This window comes from Lonchura striata, chromosome 15 (assembly GCF_046129695.1).
Source record: "Lonchura striata isolate bLonStr1 chromosome 15, bLonStr1.mat, whole genome shotgun sequence".
Classification (NCBI taxonomy): domain Eukaryota; kingdom Metazoa; phylum Chordata; class Aves; order Passeriformes; family Estrildidae; genus Lonchura; species Lonchura striata.
Window position 1 is genome coordinate 3,988,199 of NC_134617.1, and position 20,076 is coordinate 4,008,274.

A 20,076-nucleotide genomic window follows, 5' to 3' on the forward strand; every position below is an offset into this window, starting at 1 on the left:
TTTACATGCATTCAAGTTTTGTAATTGAAATATTTATATGCTTGAAATGGAGTTGACTGTGTTAAAAAAGGAGGTCTAGCATGGTTTCTGAAACACATATTTATTATTTAAACATATATTTTGGCTGTAAACACTCTAACATAATTGCAACCTTTCTCAGCCAGGGAGAACTAAATAAAAACTTAATTTGTCACATTAATTTTGAGCAGAAACGCAGATACCCTAAGCCAGTAGGTTCAATTAATCCTTACCTCCCATATTACTTTAGAAAAATGACTTTAAAAGCCCCTGGTATTTTTAGAATACAGCAGAATGGGCCGTCTGATGCCTTTTTTTGTTTCCAGGGGACTTTCGTACCGCCAAACAAACAGCGCTGCTCTATGGTGTGCACATGCTGGCTGTGCTCAGCGCCTCCCAGCAAACATTCTGTGTGCCAGACAGCCCCGCTGCCTGTCTGCAGTGCACACAACACAGAGCTGGAATTTGGGGCGTTTCCCCCAGGCTCTGGGTCCCTGCGTGGTCACAAATATTCCAAAGTGGTGCTGCTGATAAGAACATGTCCTTGTTTCTCTCTCCTGTTGGGGTGCTCAGACTCTGAGAGTCGACTTGCAGGGCAAATACATGATTGTGAAGACAAAATTAGTGTCTTATAAATATTCCACAATATTTGCTTAAAATGAACTATTTCTTCAAACATTTTCCTGCCAAGAACATTCCTGCAGCTGTACAGAGTCAGCTGGAAACAACTTCTTTTTCTTTTATATTAAGAAAAGATGAAACACTGAAACATCTATTTTTATTTTTTTTTTACATTTGTACAGTGCAAAAACAGAGGATGATTTTTTTGGTTTGGTGGCTTTTTTGTGTATTATTTTTTTTTTTACTGCTGCTGAATCAAATTCAGTTTGTTATTTTGCTTTTTACGTTTGTTATTGATTTTGGAAGTCTCTGGCTTTTAGTGCTTATTTTGGAGCTCTGACTCATTTTTAAAAAATGAGTAGGCACACTCTTTTTGCAAACCAAGGCTTATTAAGCAGCATCTGGATGCCCAGAATTGAGGCATGCAAAGTCATTGGTTGTTTTTTAAAATGTAGGTACCCTAAGGGTTCTGTTCTTACTGAAAGCTGTCATTACCTTCAGTTGGTGGGATTTTTCTTCATTCCTGTTCTAATGGTCCTCTTCACACAGAGTCAAAGTCAAATTTATGACTGATTGTCACCATTTCCCTAACCACAAACCAGAGCTCAAGCATGCAAAAATAAACTAGTGACTCAGATTAATGACATCTCCTTATAAAATGTCACTTTTAAAAAAAGAAAGTAACCTGGCACTCTGAAGAGTGTGAAATGATGCTGTATCACACAAGAATGCCTAGAATATATTAGCAAACCACAGAAAGAGGCTTGTTGTACACACTCAGTCCAAATGTGTTTTGGATGTTGAAGGCCAGGCACCACCCACCATTCAAAAGATCCCTAACTCAGGTTTTAGTGCAACCCACTGCATGTCCCAGCTGACATGTAAGAATTTATACCAAACAGCAAATGCAGTTACTAAGTATCAGGCCAAATCACTTGAAAATCCCTTGGGAGAAAGGTCCAGTTACTTATTTTACGTCCAGCTCAATTTCTTAATTTGCTAAATGCTGAAATGGAAGAGGAAGATGGATTTGAGAATTTTGTCCGCTGGGTTCCTGTTCAAATCACAGATTAATGCCTTGCTCAAGATTTACATTTAAAAAATAAATTCAGAAAGGGGCATAACTCATATTTAGGGATTCTTGGTTGTTGCCATGCTGTTCTTTTGGTGTCTGTTCATCCACCAAGAGTTTCCAGCTGAGCTGAGGATGCACAACTGGCCCTGCTGGGTCACACAGGGAGCTCATCTACCTCAGAGTCTTGTGGTTGTCACTGGGCAAGGACAGATGCTGAAAAACAACAGGGTGGACATGTCACGATGCTTCCCCAAGACTCTTTATCAGTCTCCAGCTCTTTGGGGCTCAGAGGCATCCAGAAGTGTTGTCTTTACTTTTAATATCCCTGGATGGTAATAGCTCACCTCTTCCAGATGCTTTGCATGTAAATACGAGGCAGATTGTGCCCTGAAGAAGGAACAGGCTATGTCAGGGTGAAGGGAGAAAAGGTGGAGTAGGTTCCCAACATCAGGCCCCAGGCTGACAGTGTACAGAGGAAAACAACCCATAATCCTGGAGTTATGGAAGGCAGGGGCAGATCTGCTTTTGCTGTGGATGGGCTTGGACTGCCCAGAGATGTACAGCACCAACTGGGTCACTTGGATTACAAACCAGAGTCAGGACAATTTGGAGAGATGCTCCCAGTCCACAGCAGATCCTGGCAGTACTGTGGAACTTGAATTTGAGATTCAAGGTGGGAGATTTCAATGTGCAAAGGAACATTTTTTGTCCCTTAAAGCAAATCTCCTGCTATGACAGCAATCTCAGGAGCTCCTCGTGTGTAACCAAGCTGTCCAGTTCCCTCTGTGTGCAGGAGACATGAAGGCTGACCCAGAACAAAGACCCAGCACTGAATCCCTGCCAGTGGTCACTGACAGATGTGATGGAGAAAAAGCAAAAGGAAGAGGCACATGTTTGCTCCTGGTATACCTCCCAAATTTTAGTTGTAGGGAAAGGAGGAATAAAATACATCCTGAGTGTCCTAAACCATAGGACTTCAGACATAATGTTCACCCTTTGGGAATGTGTGGGCGACATTATTGTATATTTGTGGTTTTAAACACAGTTAAACTTATTTACTTCAGAGCACAAAGGAAAACCAAACTGTTTGTGGAGAACAAACCAGGAAACTTGCTTAACTCTCCCCAGCTCTCTGTAACAATGGACCATAAATAGGTCAGACGTTTCTTGGGAACCAGGGAAGATGAGTATTGGAAAATGCCACAAATTATGTTTAAAGAACATTAAAGTGGTGACAGACCAGTAAATGCTGGGAAATTCAAAGATACAACCAGAAGCTGCCTGTATAGCTCATGCCAGAATGGGGGTGAGGGATGCAAGGCTCATGCTGATGTAGTAAGATGAGCGTGTTAACCTTTACTACTAAAATCCTTGGCTGTTTTTACAAATATTTTTTCCCAAAAATGCCATAAATTATTCTCCATCTTGCCAGTTCACCCAGTTAACCAGAACCACTCGAGGATGGGATTTATCTCAGTTATATTTGGCTGCTTACAGTTGAACAAATAGTCTAAGCTTGTCCTGTTTGTTCAGTGGGGAAGGGTTGAAGCTTCCAGGGAGAGGCTCACCCCAACGTGAGAGGTGTCTGAAGCACTGGAAATCAATTGCTGCTTGGCACTGCCTTCTGCCTCTGCTGGCTTTTTAGGGCATGGAGAGAATTGGCCTGGACTTTTAGGCTTTGGTCAGCTCAACTGTAAGACAACACAGTTTAAGTGAAAGCATTCCTTGGAAGTTTGGGGTTTGGTTTTGGGTTTTGTTTTAATTTTTAGGTTTTTTCCCAAATTGATAGAGTGAGCAATTTAGGAAAAAAAGGCAGGTTTCTTTTAAAAGTAAGTGAGTTTCTAAACCACATGATTCCAAAGCAGAGCCTGAAAACATACTTTTGGAGCTCCCAAACAAGAAGACATCAACCCCTACATGATAATTTCTAAAATGACATGTGGCTTCTGACTTCTGTGGATCTGAATAACTTTTGGAGCATTTGATGCTGGTAGTTTTGGTTTAACATTCAACTTGATTTAATATTAATTTTCTTATTTTAAATATGGAGAGCTCCCTACTGTGTGTGCCATTTCCCTCTGTAGCACAGATGGCTCTCAGACAGATCTTACTCTCCTTCTGTGCTCTTTTTTAGTCCTGTGCCCTAAACAAAGAACTGGATCAAAGTCTGGATTTTTTTTTTTTTTTTGGTGGGGCCTTACTACAATGCTGAAACATTTGGTTCTTAGTAAAAATAAGAACAAAATAAGCTTTTTATTTAAAAAAAAACTATTGAAGTTTATTCCTTAATCCAGGACATGATTCGACCAAGAGCATAGAGCAGTTGACTGCATGGGGTGCTCACAATTTGCTCATAACCTGTCAAGCCAGGTCTTGGTTTTATTTGCCTCTCTAGAGGTGCATTAATGTGCCACAGGCAGAGAAGGATTATCCATGTGCCAGAGCTGTATCTTGGTTGTTGGACACAATCATGTCATCTTTTCTCTGGACCTCTTTTTACTGTTTTTTTTTTTTTTTTTTTTTTTTTTTTTTTTTTTTCTGAGGGAGCACATTGAGTGAGAAGAGGACTTTTTGGTGATGGGGAAGACAATGCTGTAGTTTCTGAGAGCAGCAGAGATTTGAGTTAATCTTGCTCTGAATTAGTGAACTCCTAGATAGCTCTGCTACTCATTTCATGGACCACATTTTAAATCCAGTCCAGAATCCTGAAAAAGCAAAAATTGTCTAGAGCCTGGAAAGTGCAGCGCTGACCCACCCCAACCTTTGTGCCAAGAGGATCAGAATCCCCTGCCCCAATAAAGTCAGGTTTATCTACTTATTTCTGTGTAAATCTACACCTGAAGAAGCCCTCTCATTGCAGTGAGGCAGACTGGAAGTGATGGTTAGATGCTTTTCTTTGGTACATCATTTTTGAGTGCTCTCATAATTTTGAAGGAAAGATCCAGCATCCTTTAGAAGCCAAGATTTGCATTTCTACAGGAATCAGTTACACCTCCACAGAGTGAACAGAAAATTAAAACAGCAGCACAAGGTGTTTTTCTAGTCTACAGATGTCATCTGGGAGCTGGAGTTTTTAAAACCTTGGACTGGTGCTGTGCCATGTTCACACGTGTAATTCTGTGTCATTTATGAATCTGATTTGTTGGACACTGTCATGATCCCAGAATTCATCTGAGCAAACGTGGGTGTCCTGCTGGAGTAGGCTGGAGTTATTGCATTAAACCAGGGCTGATGCTTGTACTAGGAAGCAATTGCCTGCCATGTATGAAAACAGGAATAATGCTGTTACGAGAAAGCTTGTAAATATTGTGGTCACTGGCTTTTGTGTGGGTTACATCGAGATTGTATTCAAACACTGACAGGTTAATTACATGTTTTAAAGCTTATTTACTGTGATCTGAGAGGAAAGTGTTATTAAAGAGGTGTTCAGCATCTAACAGTGCTTGTTTTCTCTTTCTTCTCCCTTCCCAATGTTTTCTCTAGCTGATTACTCCACATGCCATCCGTGTACAGACGCCTCCCCGACATATCCCAGGGGTTGTAGAAGTCACATTGTCCTACAAGTCTAAGCAGTTTTGCAAGGGAACGCCTGGAAGATTCATTTACACAGGTATGGATGCTTTGAACGTAAGGGGGGAAAATGGGGCAGGCAATATATCACCCTTGCTAGGGCTTCTGCTTTCATCATTAAAACCTGTGCTGCGTCTTATTGTTTTTGCTGAGGACATCACTGAAAACACCAGTTTGAGGCTGGAGTCAGGGGGAGGTTGGAGAACTGGGGGACTGTAGGGATGAATCTGAAATCCCAGTGTGGGATTTTTGTTTGCTTGTTTGTCCTCTCAATGGGACATCTCTTTACCCAGGAGGGGAGAGGAAGGAGGGAAGCAGATACTCCAGTACTTAAACAAACAGAGGAAGAGTGCAAGCACAAGGAGCTAGACACATCCTTCTCCTGTCTTGAGAAGGATCCTGCTAAACATCTCCATCTCATGTTGTCCAGCAGGTGTTGCAAGGGTTCAAAGCCTGTTTGCCAGCCCATCTCACCATAGCTCACTTGTCTCTGGCTTACAGGGATCTCAAGTAGCTCTCAGCCCAGTCAGTTTTGCAGACACAGCAACTTGCACTGTGCTTTGGGGTGGTTTCCCACACTGGAGACCACTAACTTGAGTAATTTGGCATCAAAAAATCTAACAAAAAAACCCAAAACAGTCTGGAACATTGCAGGTGCTGTCAGTGTCAAGCCACTGTCAGTAGTTATAAGAATGGCCTGGAAAATAAATCAAATAGCAGCCTAACTTTTTAAAAGGATGTGTGTCATTGATTCCTCTGAAGGTGTGTGCTACAGGAATTAACAGGTTTGCCCTGGTTTTGATGTGCTTTTAATGCACTTGTTGTTCACATCTACAGACAGGATTATGCTGGAACTATTTGCCTGAACTGTGGTTCAGCACAACCCAGTACAATTCATTTCCTCGCCCTCAATGCCACTGGAACTTTAGGATATACCATAAATACTTGTGCCTAAGGCATCCTGAGTTCCACATGCATTACTCCAACTCTCAGGGTACACACAGGGGCTCGAGGCAGAGGAGAGAATTCTGTGCTCCAGCTGGGCAGGAAAATTATTCAAATTTTGTTAACACTAAACTAAGCAAGGTGAACAAAGGTGCCTTATAATTCTTTCTTGTCTTTTTCAAATACCCTCCCCCAGATGAGATTATGCCTTGTGTTTCTTTAAACTGGCTCTTAAAATACTCACATATTGCCCTGCTGGCTGAGGAGCAGGCACTTGTGGAAGCTGTGTGTTTATTTGTGAGCATTTTGATTTCAGCAATATGTGGGAAACCCATATAATGGACAATAACATACCATATCAAAAAGATTTTGAATGTGTTGGCACAAAAGGAAAAGCAAAGGTCAAATTGATGCCTTGTGCAAATTGATGGTGTGAACCATGACAGGAGGATGTTGCCCAGAGCTTTGGACTGTTTGAGATGAATCCTTTCCCTCCTCTCTTTTTTGCAGGAAGTTGTGCTGTCCTGCCTCTTGTCACCCCACTGGGGTGGCTGCCCCTGGGGCTTCTGAAATGGCAGGTGTGGATATGGAAGGGAAAAAAGGGGGGAATCTGCTCCCCTTAACTTTGCAAAGAAATTTATGATGACTTCTTTAAATGTAAAAATGGCCTGAACCCATTTTGGGGTTGCTTTTCAGATATCATTAATTAGCTTTCCAGTAAAAAGGAGGGCAGCAGTTTAGCTTGTCTGCCCAGAAGCAGATGGCTGAATGTGGAAATAAAGTGTCCCAGTAGGGAGAGTGTTTCCATGTATGCATTTTCTGGTTGGTGTTTAAAACACAATCTTTTTCATCCAGTAAATGGAAGTTATGAAATACTGAACAATGATAAAATCAAAGGTGATCCAGTCCATGGACAATTCTCTCATGCAGTTACTTACAGAGTTACAATGGATACAGAAAAGGTGTTGTGACTGAAATCCTACCTCACACAATTTGCATTTTCCTTTTAGAACCTGCCTGAATGTAAATGTAGCTTTTTAAAAAGGACTAAATGAAACTAAAATAAAAACAATTAATGCATCCTGACCTTCAGAAGTGCCTTCCAGCCCTTTAAACAAAATGCAGGTTCAGTACATGCCTGCCGATTAGTTTTAGTTAATTGAAAATTATAGGATTGACCCAAGAGGAAAATTTTGTTTGCACTCCAATCACTTTTACAAATTAAGGAAAATTACCACAATTTTGTTTAGCTAAGGTTTCACACTGAGTTCACGAAATTAGCTCAGCCATCCCAACAAAGTCAGCACTTTGTTAGTGAGCACTAGAAAAAACCTAATAGTCTATGGTGTGTACAAACGAAGCATAGAAAAAGCTATGATGCTTTAGAGAACTAGGCCAAGTGGTTTTAATTAGGATTATTGGTTCATTGTAAGTTTTGAAGAACAATCAAACTAGCAGATTAGCTGTTTCTTTTAAAGCTAGAATTTCTTGCCATTCATTTTTCCCATGGGAACTTGATTTAACTCCCACATAGCACTATTTTTTTTTTTTTCTTTTTTTTTTCTTTTTTTTTAACAAGGCCTGCAGGAAGTGGACCAATTGGAAGTTGGGATACAGTAACATTCCCCAGCATCACTCCAGTCGATGGGAGTTTTTCACAATGTTCTTCAGTGAACTCAGTGTTCTGGAACATATTACAAAACCACAGAGGCCAAATGTTTTCTCAGAGGAGTTTGGCCTCTGTTTTTGGCCGAAAACATTTCAGCATCACTTGCTGCTTATTTACCCTGCTATTAAGAACAAGAAAAGGGGAGAGCAGAAAAAGCAAGGGGGGGAGAAGCAAAAGAGAGTGTGTGAGAGAGGGAGAACAAGACCTGAGGTTTGTGGGCGGTGCAGGAGTTGATCAAGCGTAGTTTCCTTTCTGGTGAGAATGTCCCTGCTCGTTAATGGTCCCATTTTGTGGTCAGGTCTCATTTAGAAGAAATTATTTTTAATCAGTGTTCAACAAAATATCCCCTCAAGCCACCTGGCTGTAAACTGTTTTTTTCTTACTGTTAAGTAGTTAAGTTCTCAGAAGAAAATACCCAGTGACCCATTAATTTTAGCCTTTTTTTCCTCTTTAACTGCAAATAACTTAGTAACATGATCTCTAAGTAGTCCATGTGCCATCTAGGAATGAAGGTCACATATATACAGGGAAATCCTGGCTTTTGTGAGTATTTCTGAAAGAAATAAACCAGTGTCAACCCTGTCCTTACAAGAAAACATAAGTTTTTTATTTTCCATCTGCAGAGCAAGCCATTGGCATGCACTTGAGAGCAATTATTTCTTAGATTTTAAGCTTTGACATTCCTGAGAGAATGTGATTTGAAATACAGAAGTCTGAACACACCTTGAATGTGTGTTCATTTTGGAATAATATTAAAAATCCATGTTACACATAGAAATACCCAGAGATGCTGTGGCACTGCTCATCTCTAAGTCTCTTCTGGCACTGGAGAGCACTGAATGAATTGAATTCAGCTTTGTGTCACAACTTGGGAGTCAAGTGTGTGTCACTACCATTATTTTAGAACTGGAGAAACTGAGATAAAGGAAGAGATTAGAGGCACAAATCCATAGGTAGTTTGGGAAGGCAACTAAGGACATATATGGTCGACTTAAATAAGAAATGAGAGTTGGCACAAATTTGTGATACCCAGACAGGCCTTTGAGATTTTGTTTGGGTTTAATTAAAAAAAAAAAAAAAATAGATGCACCATGGACAGCATGAATTTCACAGATGACTTTTGCAGTGGTACTAAGCTGCAAGATTTGAGTGGGGCTGCACGACCGTAATTGAGATGAGAATTTATCTCACTGCATATTGGAAAGGACATATGGAGGGCCCATAAAAATGCATTATGCTGTGTCTTCTACCACCTGCTCAGTTTAAGATTTTGTGCTTTTTTTTTCCTAAAACAGAGCAAACGACTTCATAGGGGCCAGAAGTACAGAGCTGTGTCACTGAGGTTGTGTGCAACGCGGGTTAATTCAGATTCTTGGCTGAGCAGTACCCCAAATACTGCTCCTCCTTTTGGAAATAGGTTACATGCTTGGATAGAGGTTGGAATTTAGGGACCATTTGAATTTGCATTAGGCTTCCAGGGAGGCTGTGGGCTGAACCCTTTGTGTGCTGACCAAGTCCCCCACGGGCCATTTGGTGTTTGCTGTGGGCTCTGGGGTGGGATGTGTCTCTTGAAGTGCTGCAAATGGGAATGGTGGATGGGGGATGAGTGTAGGGCTGGGAATAACCCCGTGCTGAGCTCTGATCCTGCAGGATAACTGTGGCACAGGCTGAGCAGGACAGGGTGCACACTGCCAGCAGTGACCGGTGTTTGTGCTGCGCTGTGTGTGCAGAGATGTGGAAATCCTGGTGCTGTGGAGGTCAGGATATTCACAGAATTTCTGGGAAACTGCGTCTGTCTCTGAAATGTCACAGGGCTTCTCAGGAAGCTTTCCACTCCTCTATTTGCTACAAAGAAGAAATGGTCTTGTGGAAATTTTTTCCAAAAATATTTGAGTCCATGAACAAAAAGGGAAGGGCCTTGCAGATCATAGATGATTTGGGTAACATTTCCAAAAGTCTCTGTTTTAGGTGCTTTAATTTTTAGATTTTTATTGTTAGATGGTTGTATTTTCAGAAGCAAAGAAATAGTTGTCTTCTGAGAACCATTCTCCTTTCCTTTTTTTTTGAAGTCAAATACCTTCAAGAGTAAGAGACCAAAAACTACCTGTTACCATCTAAAACTTGAGTCCATGGTCCTGGAAGCACAGGTTGGAGTCACGTACAGAGATCTGGTCAGAACTGGAACTGTTTAAAAGCTGATCTTGAGTCCCTTAAGATTCCAACCTGGTAAATTTCAGTGATTTCCTTTGCTAGGAAAATTTTCTCTTTTCAAGGAAGCACCAATAGCTAAGTTCAAAAAGTACATAATCAATGAAACAAGAAGTGGTGATAGGAGACAGACTGGCTGTCAAGAAGTTCCTGCAGCCCCACTGGAGCTTTTCTTGATCCTTTCAGACTGGAGTTTGACCCTTACACCAGCTAACCTTGGCCATAGTTGTGTGGCTGTTGGTTCCTGGGAAATGTTAAAACCTAGTGGCAGTTATTCTCAAAATCAGTAATCCACAACCTCATTAGTTTTACAATGCCTCATTCATGCGTGTTTATTATTAAATCATGAGCACTTAAATAACTGATTAGTATAAATCAGGAGAGAAGGCCACCATCAACAAAACAATAAAAATAAGAGGAAAGATCCAGCACGTCTGGTGCTGTCTCAGGTTTTATCCTGATGTGTTTATAAAATTCTTCAATCTCAAAGATATGAGGATCATTAAGCTGAAATGAAATATAGAACACATCACTTCTCCAGAAGAGTGACCAGCTATGAGATCTGGTAGCTAGCAAATGAATGCCATTTGTTTTTAACAGCAGTTTTTATCTGCCTTTCACTAGTAAATATTAATAGTGGTGGCAGAATAAAAAGTATCAGATGTCCTGAAGTTAAATAGTCAGAAAGTGCTGCAGAAGAACAGGGGAAAAAAAATCCTTCTATGCAAAGAAATATAAAAAGTTTAAAGTAAGAGCTGTCTGTTCTGAAGAGCAGGGAGCCCTGTGCTGCAGGTTACCCTGTGCTTTGGATGCTCCATAGAAAATCTGTTCCTGATCTCAGAGAGGGTCTATGGAGGAGAGATGGTAAATCCTTTCTCTAGAGCACAATCAAGTAAGAATGAATGAAAACAAACCTTTGTAAATATAAACTTTTACTGGGGAATTTAATTAAAAATATCCTAATGAAGATTTCATTGAGTTCCCCTTTATCCCACTGTGCCAAGTGTTCCTTCCCAAGTGGGCCTTGCCATGGGGACTCCAGAGGAATTTGTCACAGCCCCTGAAGGACTCGTGGTGCCACTGCTGGGTCCAGGACCCTGCAGGGAAAACAAGGGTGGGGTTGGTGCAGTCTCTCCCTCCAAGCCCCCCATCAGTGATGTAATCTGGGTGTTAACCTGCTCTTGAGGAGAAGAGCTGCTCTCAGGAAATCTCTGTTTGAGTGTAAGCTTGGCCCTTTGTATGTTCCAGTCCATTAACTGAGTCAGTCACCTGCCCTGCCTGGAAACTTTGAGGGGAAAAAAAAAAGCTGCAATTGCTTTGGAACAAGATTTTCTAGATGAAATAATCTCGGTGTTTATTATTTTGGTGGTGGTTTGGGGTGTTAATGTTGTTACCAAAATATTTGTTTTGAAGCTTGTAAGGACATGCCCAGGGGACTGAAGTGTGGAGAGTTGTCATGGTGGAATATTAGCAATATTAGGCTGGTTGGTTTGGTTTGCAGAAAGTCAGGAAAGGAAGATGGGAGGAATCCCACTTGATTACAGAGAGGGGCTGGTGGAGGTAAACTGGAGGATTCCTGTTCTATGCTAATAGGAACAGAACCCTCATTTCTTTGGTATTTCTTAAACACTGGTAACACCATAACACACTGCAAAACACAATCACTGGAAGTGTGCAGGGTACCTGTAGCACAGCTTCAGAATGAAAGCAATTACAGCAACCGTCAGAATAAAGCTGTCTGTGAAGGAAACATATTATTTTGCATATTTTATGTATACACTTTCTAAGAAATATGACCTTTATTTTCTAGTTAGAGGGAAGTGCAATCAGACTCTACGCAGCAAAGGGTAGCTGGATCATTAAAAAGAATATTTTCCCTGATATTAGAAGTCTAAATGGGCACTAGTCCTTATTCACAGCCTTGGCTGTTTCTGTCTGCCCTGAGTTAATAAGTGATAAGGCCAAAAGAGAAATAAATCACTGAAGTCCCTGTCCAAAGAAAACATATTGACTACAGCCAAGCAAATAACAGCCCATAACCAATGGTCCCATTCATCATTCATGTAATAGGGATATAAAGTATTTTCTACCTATGAAACCATGGAGTAGGAAAAAGCCTGATAAGCCCCCAATCTAAACTATGTGATTTGATTATTAGAGGACATGAACTGTTTGTCACATACCTTTAATCTTTAAGATGTGTTGCCATTTCTAAACTATAAATTTGTGGTAAAGGATTAGAAAGCTATTAACAATAAAGGTATAAAATAGACTTCATAAGGATTCCTGCAATTGTCATGCAACCCTGTAGACCCTTGGAACCTTAACCCATTGAATATGATATAACATTGTTATCTGACCTTCAGAGCCAATAAACCATTTTTTTGCTTTTCAAATTCCAGACTTCATGATAAATTAACTGGATTCACAAAATAAGCCTTGTAAATTCTTTTCTTTATCCCCACCCCAAAACCTTTAAATTTTCATACCCTTACTTCAAAACTCTTATTCCAGGCTGAAATTGTTAATCTTTTTTTATTATCCTTTTAGCTCATGTCACTTGATGAGATATTATTCCCTCTTATTTTTTAAAAAAAGGCCAATAAAACAGGGAGATGAGATGAATTTCTAAAATGTCTGCATTGTACTTTGTTTCTACAGGGGACTTCACTGCCTTTAATGTGTGGCTATCCAGGTTAGACAAACACCACAGAAATGGGCAGTTTAGAGTGGCAGCAGAGTCTGAACTGATCACCTTAATGTATTTTGGTGCTGTGCTCTAAGAAGAGGGACAAGGCACTGTCTCTTTGCTGGTCCAGAAAACAGAATCCTCAACTACTTGTTGCCACTGACATGATTAATAGACTGGGAATTCTGGCTTCCTCATGGGAATGCATGTCCTTAACTCATCCTTCCTGCTCCTCTCGTGGGGTGCAGCATGTTTTGGTTTCTGCTGGAATGGTTGGCAGGATTTGCTGTGGTTGAAGAGTGGCCAAGCCATGGCCAGGCTCTCAGAGGTGCCCACCCTGGCTCTGGAGAAGGCATCAGGACCTGAATTTAGTGCACAGCTGCCTGAGGCACATTCTCACACAGCACTGCCTGCCAAATAGTCTCCTTAAGATGTGTTTAATCCTTTGAGGTGCTTGTTAGTGAGGGCTCATTTTGCTGAGGCTTTTTGTTTCACAAGTGCCCAGCTCTGGGATGTGCAGCATCGTTCCCCAGAGGCAGGACTTGGGCTGCATCATTCCTTCTGCTTGTACCAGCATCCCTACACAGCCAGTAGTGCTTATCTAGCCTGGTTAGAGCTTCTGACAGCAGTGGCTACAGAGAAGATGTGCCTCAATATAGCCCATGTCTACAGATTCAGGCTTTTTTTGTTAATATATAGATAAAAGGAAAATCTTGTACTTGTAGCCTTTCATCTCAGTAGATGCAAGAGCAATTTATTGCATGGAGTGTGAAGTTCTTTGTACTTTTCTGCTATCTTGCAAGAACTCACACAGACTCTTCTGCTTAGTTATGAAGATATCAAGTGCATAAGTGATGTGGTCTGCCCTGGTAACTGGATAGAGATGTTTGAAACAGTTTAATCACACTATGACAAAACTCAATCCTGGCAGGTTCTCAGGATGTGCCAGAACTCTGCAGAGTTGCCTCCTGGCACAGGTTACAGTGTCCATCCTTACTTTATTAAAATTTTTTTGAGCCATTTTGTCTGAAACTTTGCAGTGCAGACAGGCTGCAGAGCTGCTGCGTTGGTGACACCACGGGAGCCAACTCAGAAAGTTGTAGCCACGGTGTTTTAAATTATGTGAGACATGTGGCATTGGGCCATGTTTATTTAACGATAATGGCTGGCTAATGTCTTAGAGAAAGCAGAATTTCCTTGAAGATTCAATCTGCACAAAAGTTTCAGCAATCTCAATGAGCTTCCCCGGGACCTCCTGGCAGGTCTCTGTCATCGCCCAGCTGCTGCTGTTGCTGAGGGACAGCACTGTGGTGCTAAAACTGCTACATTTTCCTTTTTAATTAAAAAAAAAAATGTCAAGCTTGATTGTTTAAGGTCTGCATCTAACTGTATAACCTTCACTGAAAGGAGTTTTGCCATTGGATCTTGCCCCTGGTCTGTTGTGAGCAGTTAATTGAGAACTATAAAACCATCATGCCTTAGTCCTGCCAAGCCAAGTGTATGCAGATGTTTTGTTCCACAAGGTAGGATAGAAATTATTTGATCTATTGGAACACCAGCATATTAGCGTGATGTAAATCAGGCTGTGCTTTTGCAGCTCTTCTGAAGGAACTTCTTCCATTCCACACCAAACTTCCAATGCCAAGGACCAGGGGAGTTGTGGTAGTTTGCACCTTGGGGAGATAAGTGTGAGCCACCCAGGCAGTGTCACAGTGGAGTCTGGATTTGGGCACTTGCTGCAGTCCTGCACAGTTTGCCCTAAGGCATTTGCATGGCCAAACCTACTGTTGTTTCACCTCTCAATGTCTTTAACTTCTATCCCCTCCCCCCACTTCCCAAATATGATTTTTCTTCTTTTTCCTGTTGCCATAAATTGTGGTTAACCTCTATGCTTGAAGAGTTGTGGACTTAACTGCTGTTGGATAGCACCAGGTGCCAGCATTGGTGGTTAAAAAAAGGAAAACCCACACCCAGCAGACAGAGAGTTAATAAAAGCCATCCAAATCACACACAAGCAACAAAAAACCTAAAACAACCCAGCCAAAAAAACACACAGAGAAACCCCACACAAGCAACTAAATATGGCATTTTTAGGACCCCAGGGGACAGAAAATGCATATGGCATTTAAGATATTGTAACAGCCACCTAGTAAAAATAAGTGTTAAAACAGAAATTGGTGCCAAACTCCCTATTTTAAATCTGTGAAAATTACAGAGCAAAATTGTGACACCTATGAAGAATTATGAAATTTTATGTTCCTTTTTAGCACTGCAGCATCTTCAGGGTGGGTTTTATCCTTTTTCAACATCATGAAGCCCTCTTATACCTTATAAAAATGTAGTGAACCCCTTGGAGCTCTGGGTCTGATCCCCTCTGGACTGTAAGATGCCATTTAAGATGTGGGGGAATCTTCAGGAAACTTTCCTCTGTCCTCTGCCTGCACATGGGCTCTGAAAAACTTCTCAAATAAGAACTTGTTTGGCTAAAGCTGAGTGAGAAGCATTTCACCCTCAGTGCCTCACGTGCCAGGGGTTGTGCAGGAAAGTAACTATTACCCAATATTGTAATTCCTAATCATTTCTGAAATACATCTATTTATTGTCCCCTTTTTCTTTTGTTCTGTTTTTTTCTCCTATCTTACATCCAGTTCCCAGATTTCAGTGGGATAATTTCTGTAGAAGGCTACAACTCATCGAATAAAAATACATAGTTTGTGTGCTCAGGCAGTTCCAGCAGCAAGCTTGTATTTGTAAAAATGAAAGGCAAGATTTTGCTGCCAGAAGTAACCATGAATTCACATTGAAAGGTCACTTCTGCTGGGGAAATATTTTTTCCAAATGTAGATCTCTGACTATTTTCACCACTCCAAAAAGAATTCTCCCTAAAGTTCACAGGCATGTTGTACACAGCTACTAGAAATAGTCATTACATTGCTGTTCCATAAAAACAGGTCTTCAAGTGGCCATCATACTGAGAAACAGTAATTTTTATTTTCTACAAGTTTTTAATTTTGAGGTATTTTTTTGTTCCCCTAAATCTTGCACTGCAGTGTGCATGTCAGTTATTTGGAAGGATGAGAGTGAGCCATGCCTCACTCATTTGCCTGAAATTGGATTTTCCCTGGATGTTCTGTCAGCTCAGGGGCTGTTTTTGATGGAGGAGCTCCCTGGGCTGGCACAAGTCTGGCTGGCCAGGGACAGGAACAAGAACCTGCACCAGATATCTTTTGTTCTAGGAGGAAGAATTTAGTTCAGATTTCCCAAAGATAAGGCCAAGCCTTCACCTCCTTTCTTCACCAAAACTGCTCATCCTCACATCGCTTGCGAGTTCTGTTAGAAAGAGAAATGAACCCTCTTTAAACTGGGGCCTAAGGGAAAGGATGGAAATGACCCCCCCTCCCCTCTCCAATTTCCCCCATTAGACTTTTTTTCCACAGATGTTCATGCTGATTAGAGCTGGGAAATAAGGGTATTTCTGTGGACCATGAATATTCATTTGTGTTTTGGCAATGAATTTCCTTCAGTTTCCCTGTAGTGTTTTGCTCCCTGTGAATGTTTGAACAAGTGAGTTTGCTGAAACAATCCCTTCTGAGAAAAACTCAGAGTGTGCTATGGAAAGTGAATTTTCTTGGTGTTTGTCTGGACAAAAGGATGTAAAACTCACTTTTGGTTGTTAAGGAATTTTGCTGAAAAGCAGCAAATACACAGGTGAGGTGATGCCTTTGCTGAATATATAAATGGAGAATTTAAGTTTAAAAATTGTAACAATCCACTCTGTAATTATCTATCTATAAGGATAAGATTAGTCAGAAAAACTGTTTGTCAAATACTTTAATTAAACAGAATAATTGGAGGAAAATATCCCTTTGGATAGGTATTGACTGGGAATAATTTGTTGTGAATTATTTGCCCCTCTGTAGACTGATGCTCAGATCCATAGAAACTGCTGGACTTGCTCCTTGAGGGGTCTGTGATGCCTAATTAGACTAAATATATCTGAGCAGAAATCTGTACAATTTACAGTAGAAAATCCCAGTATTTTTTTTTATTATTTTTCCTTTTAAAAATTTTAAAGTGTCATAAAACATTGAATGGAGATTATTGTACCTCCTACTGCTCAATCTTGTAATCCTGCAGTAAATGTGAGATAGAAATTGCAGCTGAAGTGTAGGGAAGAGCCAGGATCATGCACTGCAGCCCATGAGCAGCCAGGCCAGGCAGACTGCGTGCAGGAATTTGGCAGAATTCCTCCAGCTTCGGTGGGAATCTGCATTTTCCTTTCAAATTGTACCATTTTGGTCCTTGGGATCACCCAAAATTATTTTTTTTGTGTAGCAACTTAATACTTACCCAGCGTGATCTGTGGAATAATGTACACAATTTTACAATAACTATGTAATTAACTCACTTTGCTACTCCCCTCTCCAGGGAAACTCATGCTTCTATTAATGCTATTAGGAAGGTCCTATGCACAGAACAAAGAAAGTGGTGCAGCAGATGAGTTAACATGATTTGATTTGCAGATGCTTTAAACACTTAGCAGGAGACAGCTACGGAAGCTAATTAAATCACTCTAAGGTGCACAGGATTATCTGCTTTGTAAGAAACAATTTCAGTGAATTATGGTCGCCCTTTAGCTGAGGGGAAGTAAAAAGCATATTTGTTTGGAATTAAATTTCCCACGCAAAGTGCCCATCAGGCCTCTCTTTCCCTGTGTTTCTAAAATAGTTTCTTTCTTTTGGAGCCAGTTTTTTCTAGGAACCTGGATTTTCATTTTGTTAGCATGGTACTGCTTCCAACTTTCTAACTTAAAAATTTTCCTACTTAGCTATTGATTAGGATCTGCCTTTAAGCAGTGTCTGGAGTAAAAAATCGTGTTGGTACATTCACTACCTCTCAGATACTGCATCTTATTTAGTGTACCGGAATTCCCAGTTTAAAGTAATCACAAAATTTATGGAGAAACGGATAAAAAAGGTTGTAAAATATCGATTTGGGGAAAATAATAACACAACTCATCTATAATAAGAAGAAAAATGAAGCAATAATTCAGGTGTATTGAACGGGTTGCTGCTGGAAGTATTGATCCAGTGCTTTAGTGTGCAACATCGCACCTAACACTGCAATGAAAGAACAGCACTGCATTCCCCTGCTCATTATTCCCAGACACTATTGCCTTGTTACACAGGTCCCACAGAGCCTGGAGTGCCAGCAGGGAAAGACAGGAACCCCCAAATAACCACAAACCTGTAATATCTTGATGTCCCAGCAGCCCCCTGTAACAACATGCAGATATTGTGCTCCTCTTGAGGCAACGCTGGAGTTTGGCTTTGCTTGTTTTGCTCTTTGCTGTATCTTGAACTGCCCATGGTCTGTATAAATGGTGCCTTTTTGCTGCCTCTTGATAGCACATAATCAGCGATGGTGTCATTGAGGAAACACACTTCCCTTAAGTATTGACTTTCAGCATCCTCGTGTAAAAATTCCCGATCTCATTGCAGTGTTTCCTTACTGTGGCAATAAGCAAAAGTTGAAAAAAGGACAGCAAAGGTCAGTGGAATTTTAAAATAAGCACCCCGACATTTCCACAGCATTAAACTCCATCATGCAACATTGCATTTCTGTTTATCTGCTGACATCTGCAAAGGTACCACACTTGATTGTTTGGCATAAATAATTTAGCAGCGAGAATTTTATAATGAACACAGATAAGATTTACCTATGTTAAAAAAAGGAAATAATTAAGGAGAAATTGTGTGACACAAAAAAACCCCAGTGAAGTCTTGTAAGAGGGCAATATTTCAGCACTTGTGGAGGCAAAGGTGCATCCTGCTCCGTGAGGAAGCTGCTCTGTATGTGCTGCAAACTTACTGCATCCCATGATCATTATCTAGAAATAGGAGCCAGAGCAGATGATCAAGTTCTGAACAGATCAGACCTCCTACAAATTTCAGCCAACATTGATCTGCAGGATTTGCTCTGGATCCTCAGCGTTGCTGGGTTTGTCCTTTTTTTCCCCTTTAATCCATACAGCGAGGGGGCAGAGTGAAGCAGCCATTTCTGCTCAAGGAATGGGGGGAAGGGAGAAAAAATGAAAGGAAGAAAATAATCTATGGCTGATGCAGAGGCCAAAGGAAATTGCTTTCTGTGAACTGCAGGGCCCTGCAGTAGGAGTGGAGCCACTGATGGCCGTGGTGCCTCTCCCAGACTCTCTCTCCATCCCTGTTTTCCCTGCCTGAGGAAGAGCTGTGGCCACTGCCCTGGCCTTTCACATCCTTTCATTTGCACACTCACAGCTCGGCAAGCAGCAAACGTGCAATTGTTTTTGTAACCTAAATAACATCTCTAATTTATAAACCCTGGGGGAAAAATCCTTGTCAGGCTGGCAGGCAGAGCTGGCATGATGATAAATGAGAGAGGTGTGTGTTCTGGCTCTGTGGGGTGAAGAAAACCCTCTTCTCTGGCACCCTTGGCATCTCCACTCAGGAAGGAGCAATTGCAGTGGGGACATGCTCCTCTGGAAGGAGGTAGGACCAACCATTTCCATTCACTGGAAGAATTATTTTCTCATGAGTTGAGGTGTTGGGGCTGGAGCATCTTTTTAATGCAATGCCCGTGGGGTTTTTCTCACTTTGGTGATTCCAGTCATAGGACAGAAAATGTGTGTTAAATCTAACTCAGGAAACAACCATGGCATGGGGTGTCAGCAGAGCAGTTCATCAGTACACGTGTGTAGCTTTAGAAAACAGTTTGAGGTTTACAGTTATTGGCCAATCACAGTTCTCTTACAGAAAAAAAAATATTCCTAGGGATTTGTGTAATAAAGTCTAAAGCTGCATGAAATTCATCACAGATATTTTCTCAAATTTCTGCAGTAATTCCCTAATAACTTTTTTCCCTTTAGATTTTGCAAATTTGATAATTTGAATTTTTATGGAAGATGGGTTTTTTCCCCCTGAAGTGCTAGTTACAGTGCCAGATTTTTTTTTCTTAGGGAAATTGATTTTTTTTCACATACAAGATGATAATGAAAATTTCTTTTGCACTAAATTTCATTAAAATGTGTATCTTTTGTTTCTTTCCTACTTTTTTCCTTTAAGTTCTGAGTATTTTTAAACATTTTAAAGAAAACTGATAAAGTCTTTATATTTACATACATTACTACATAATTTTTCACTGTATTTTTTGTTTAAAAAGATGTAAGTCAATTGACATGGTTTAGGATTCAAGAGCATCCTTACATAGAAGCAGCCAAACAACTTGGAAGTCAAAGAAGCTCTT

General features: G+C 40.8%; 1 protein-coding gene across 12 annotated transcripts in view; it reads left to right on the forward strand.

The window, feature by feature from the left end:
- The window catches only part of EBF1 (EBF transcription factor 1), a 268,667-nt gene that overhangs the window by 202,368 nt on the left and 46,223 nt on the right, over nucleotides 1–20,076 (forward strand). For all 12 annotated transcript variants that reach the window (XM_021530732.3, XM_021530735.2, XM_021530737.3 and 9 more), the window contains exon 10: nucleotides 5,198–5,324. In XM_021530732.3, the coding sequence (XP_021386407.1) occupies nucleotides 5,198–5,324 (127 nt within the window). The remainder of the gene's footprint in view (nucleotides 1–5,197; nucleotides 5,325–20,076) is intronic.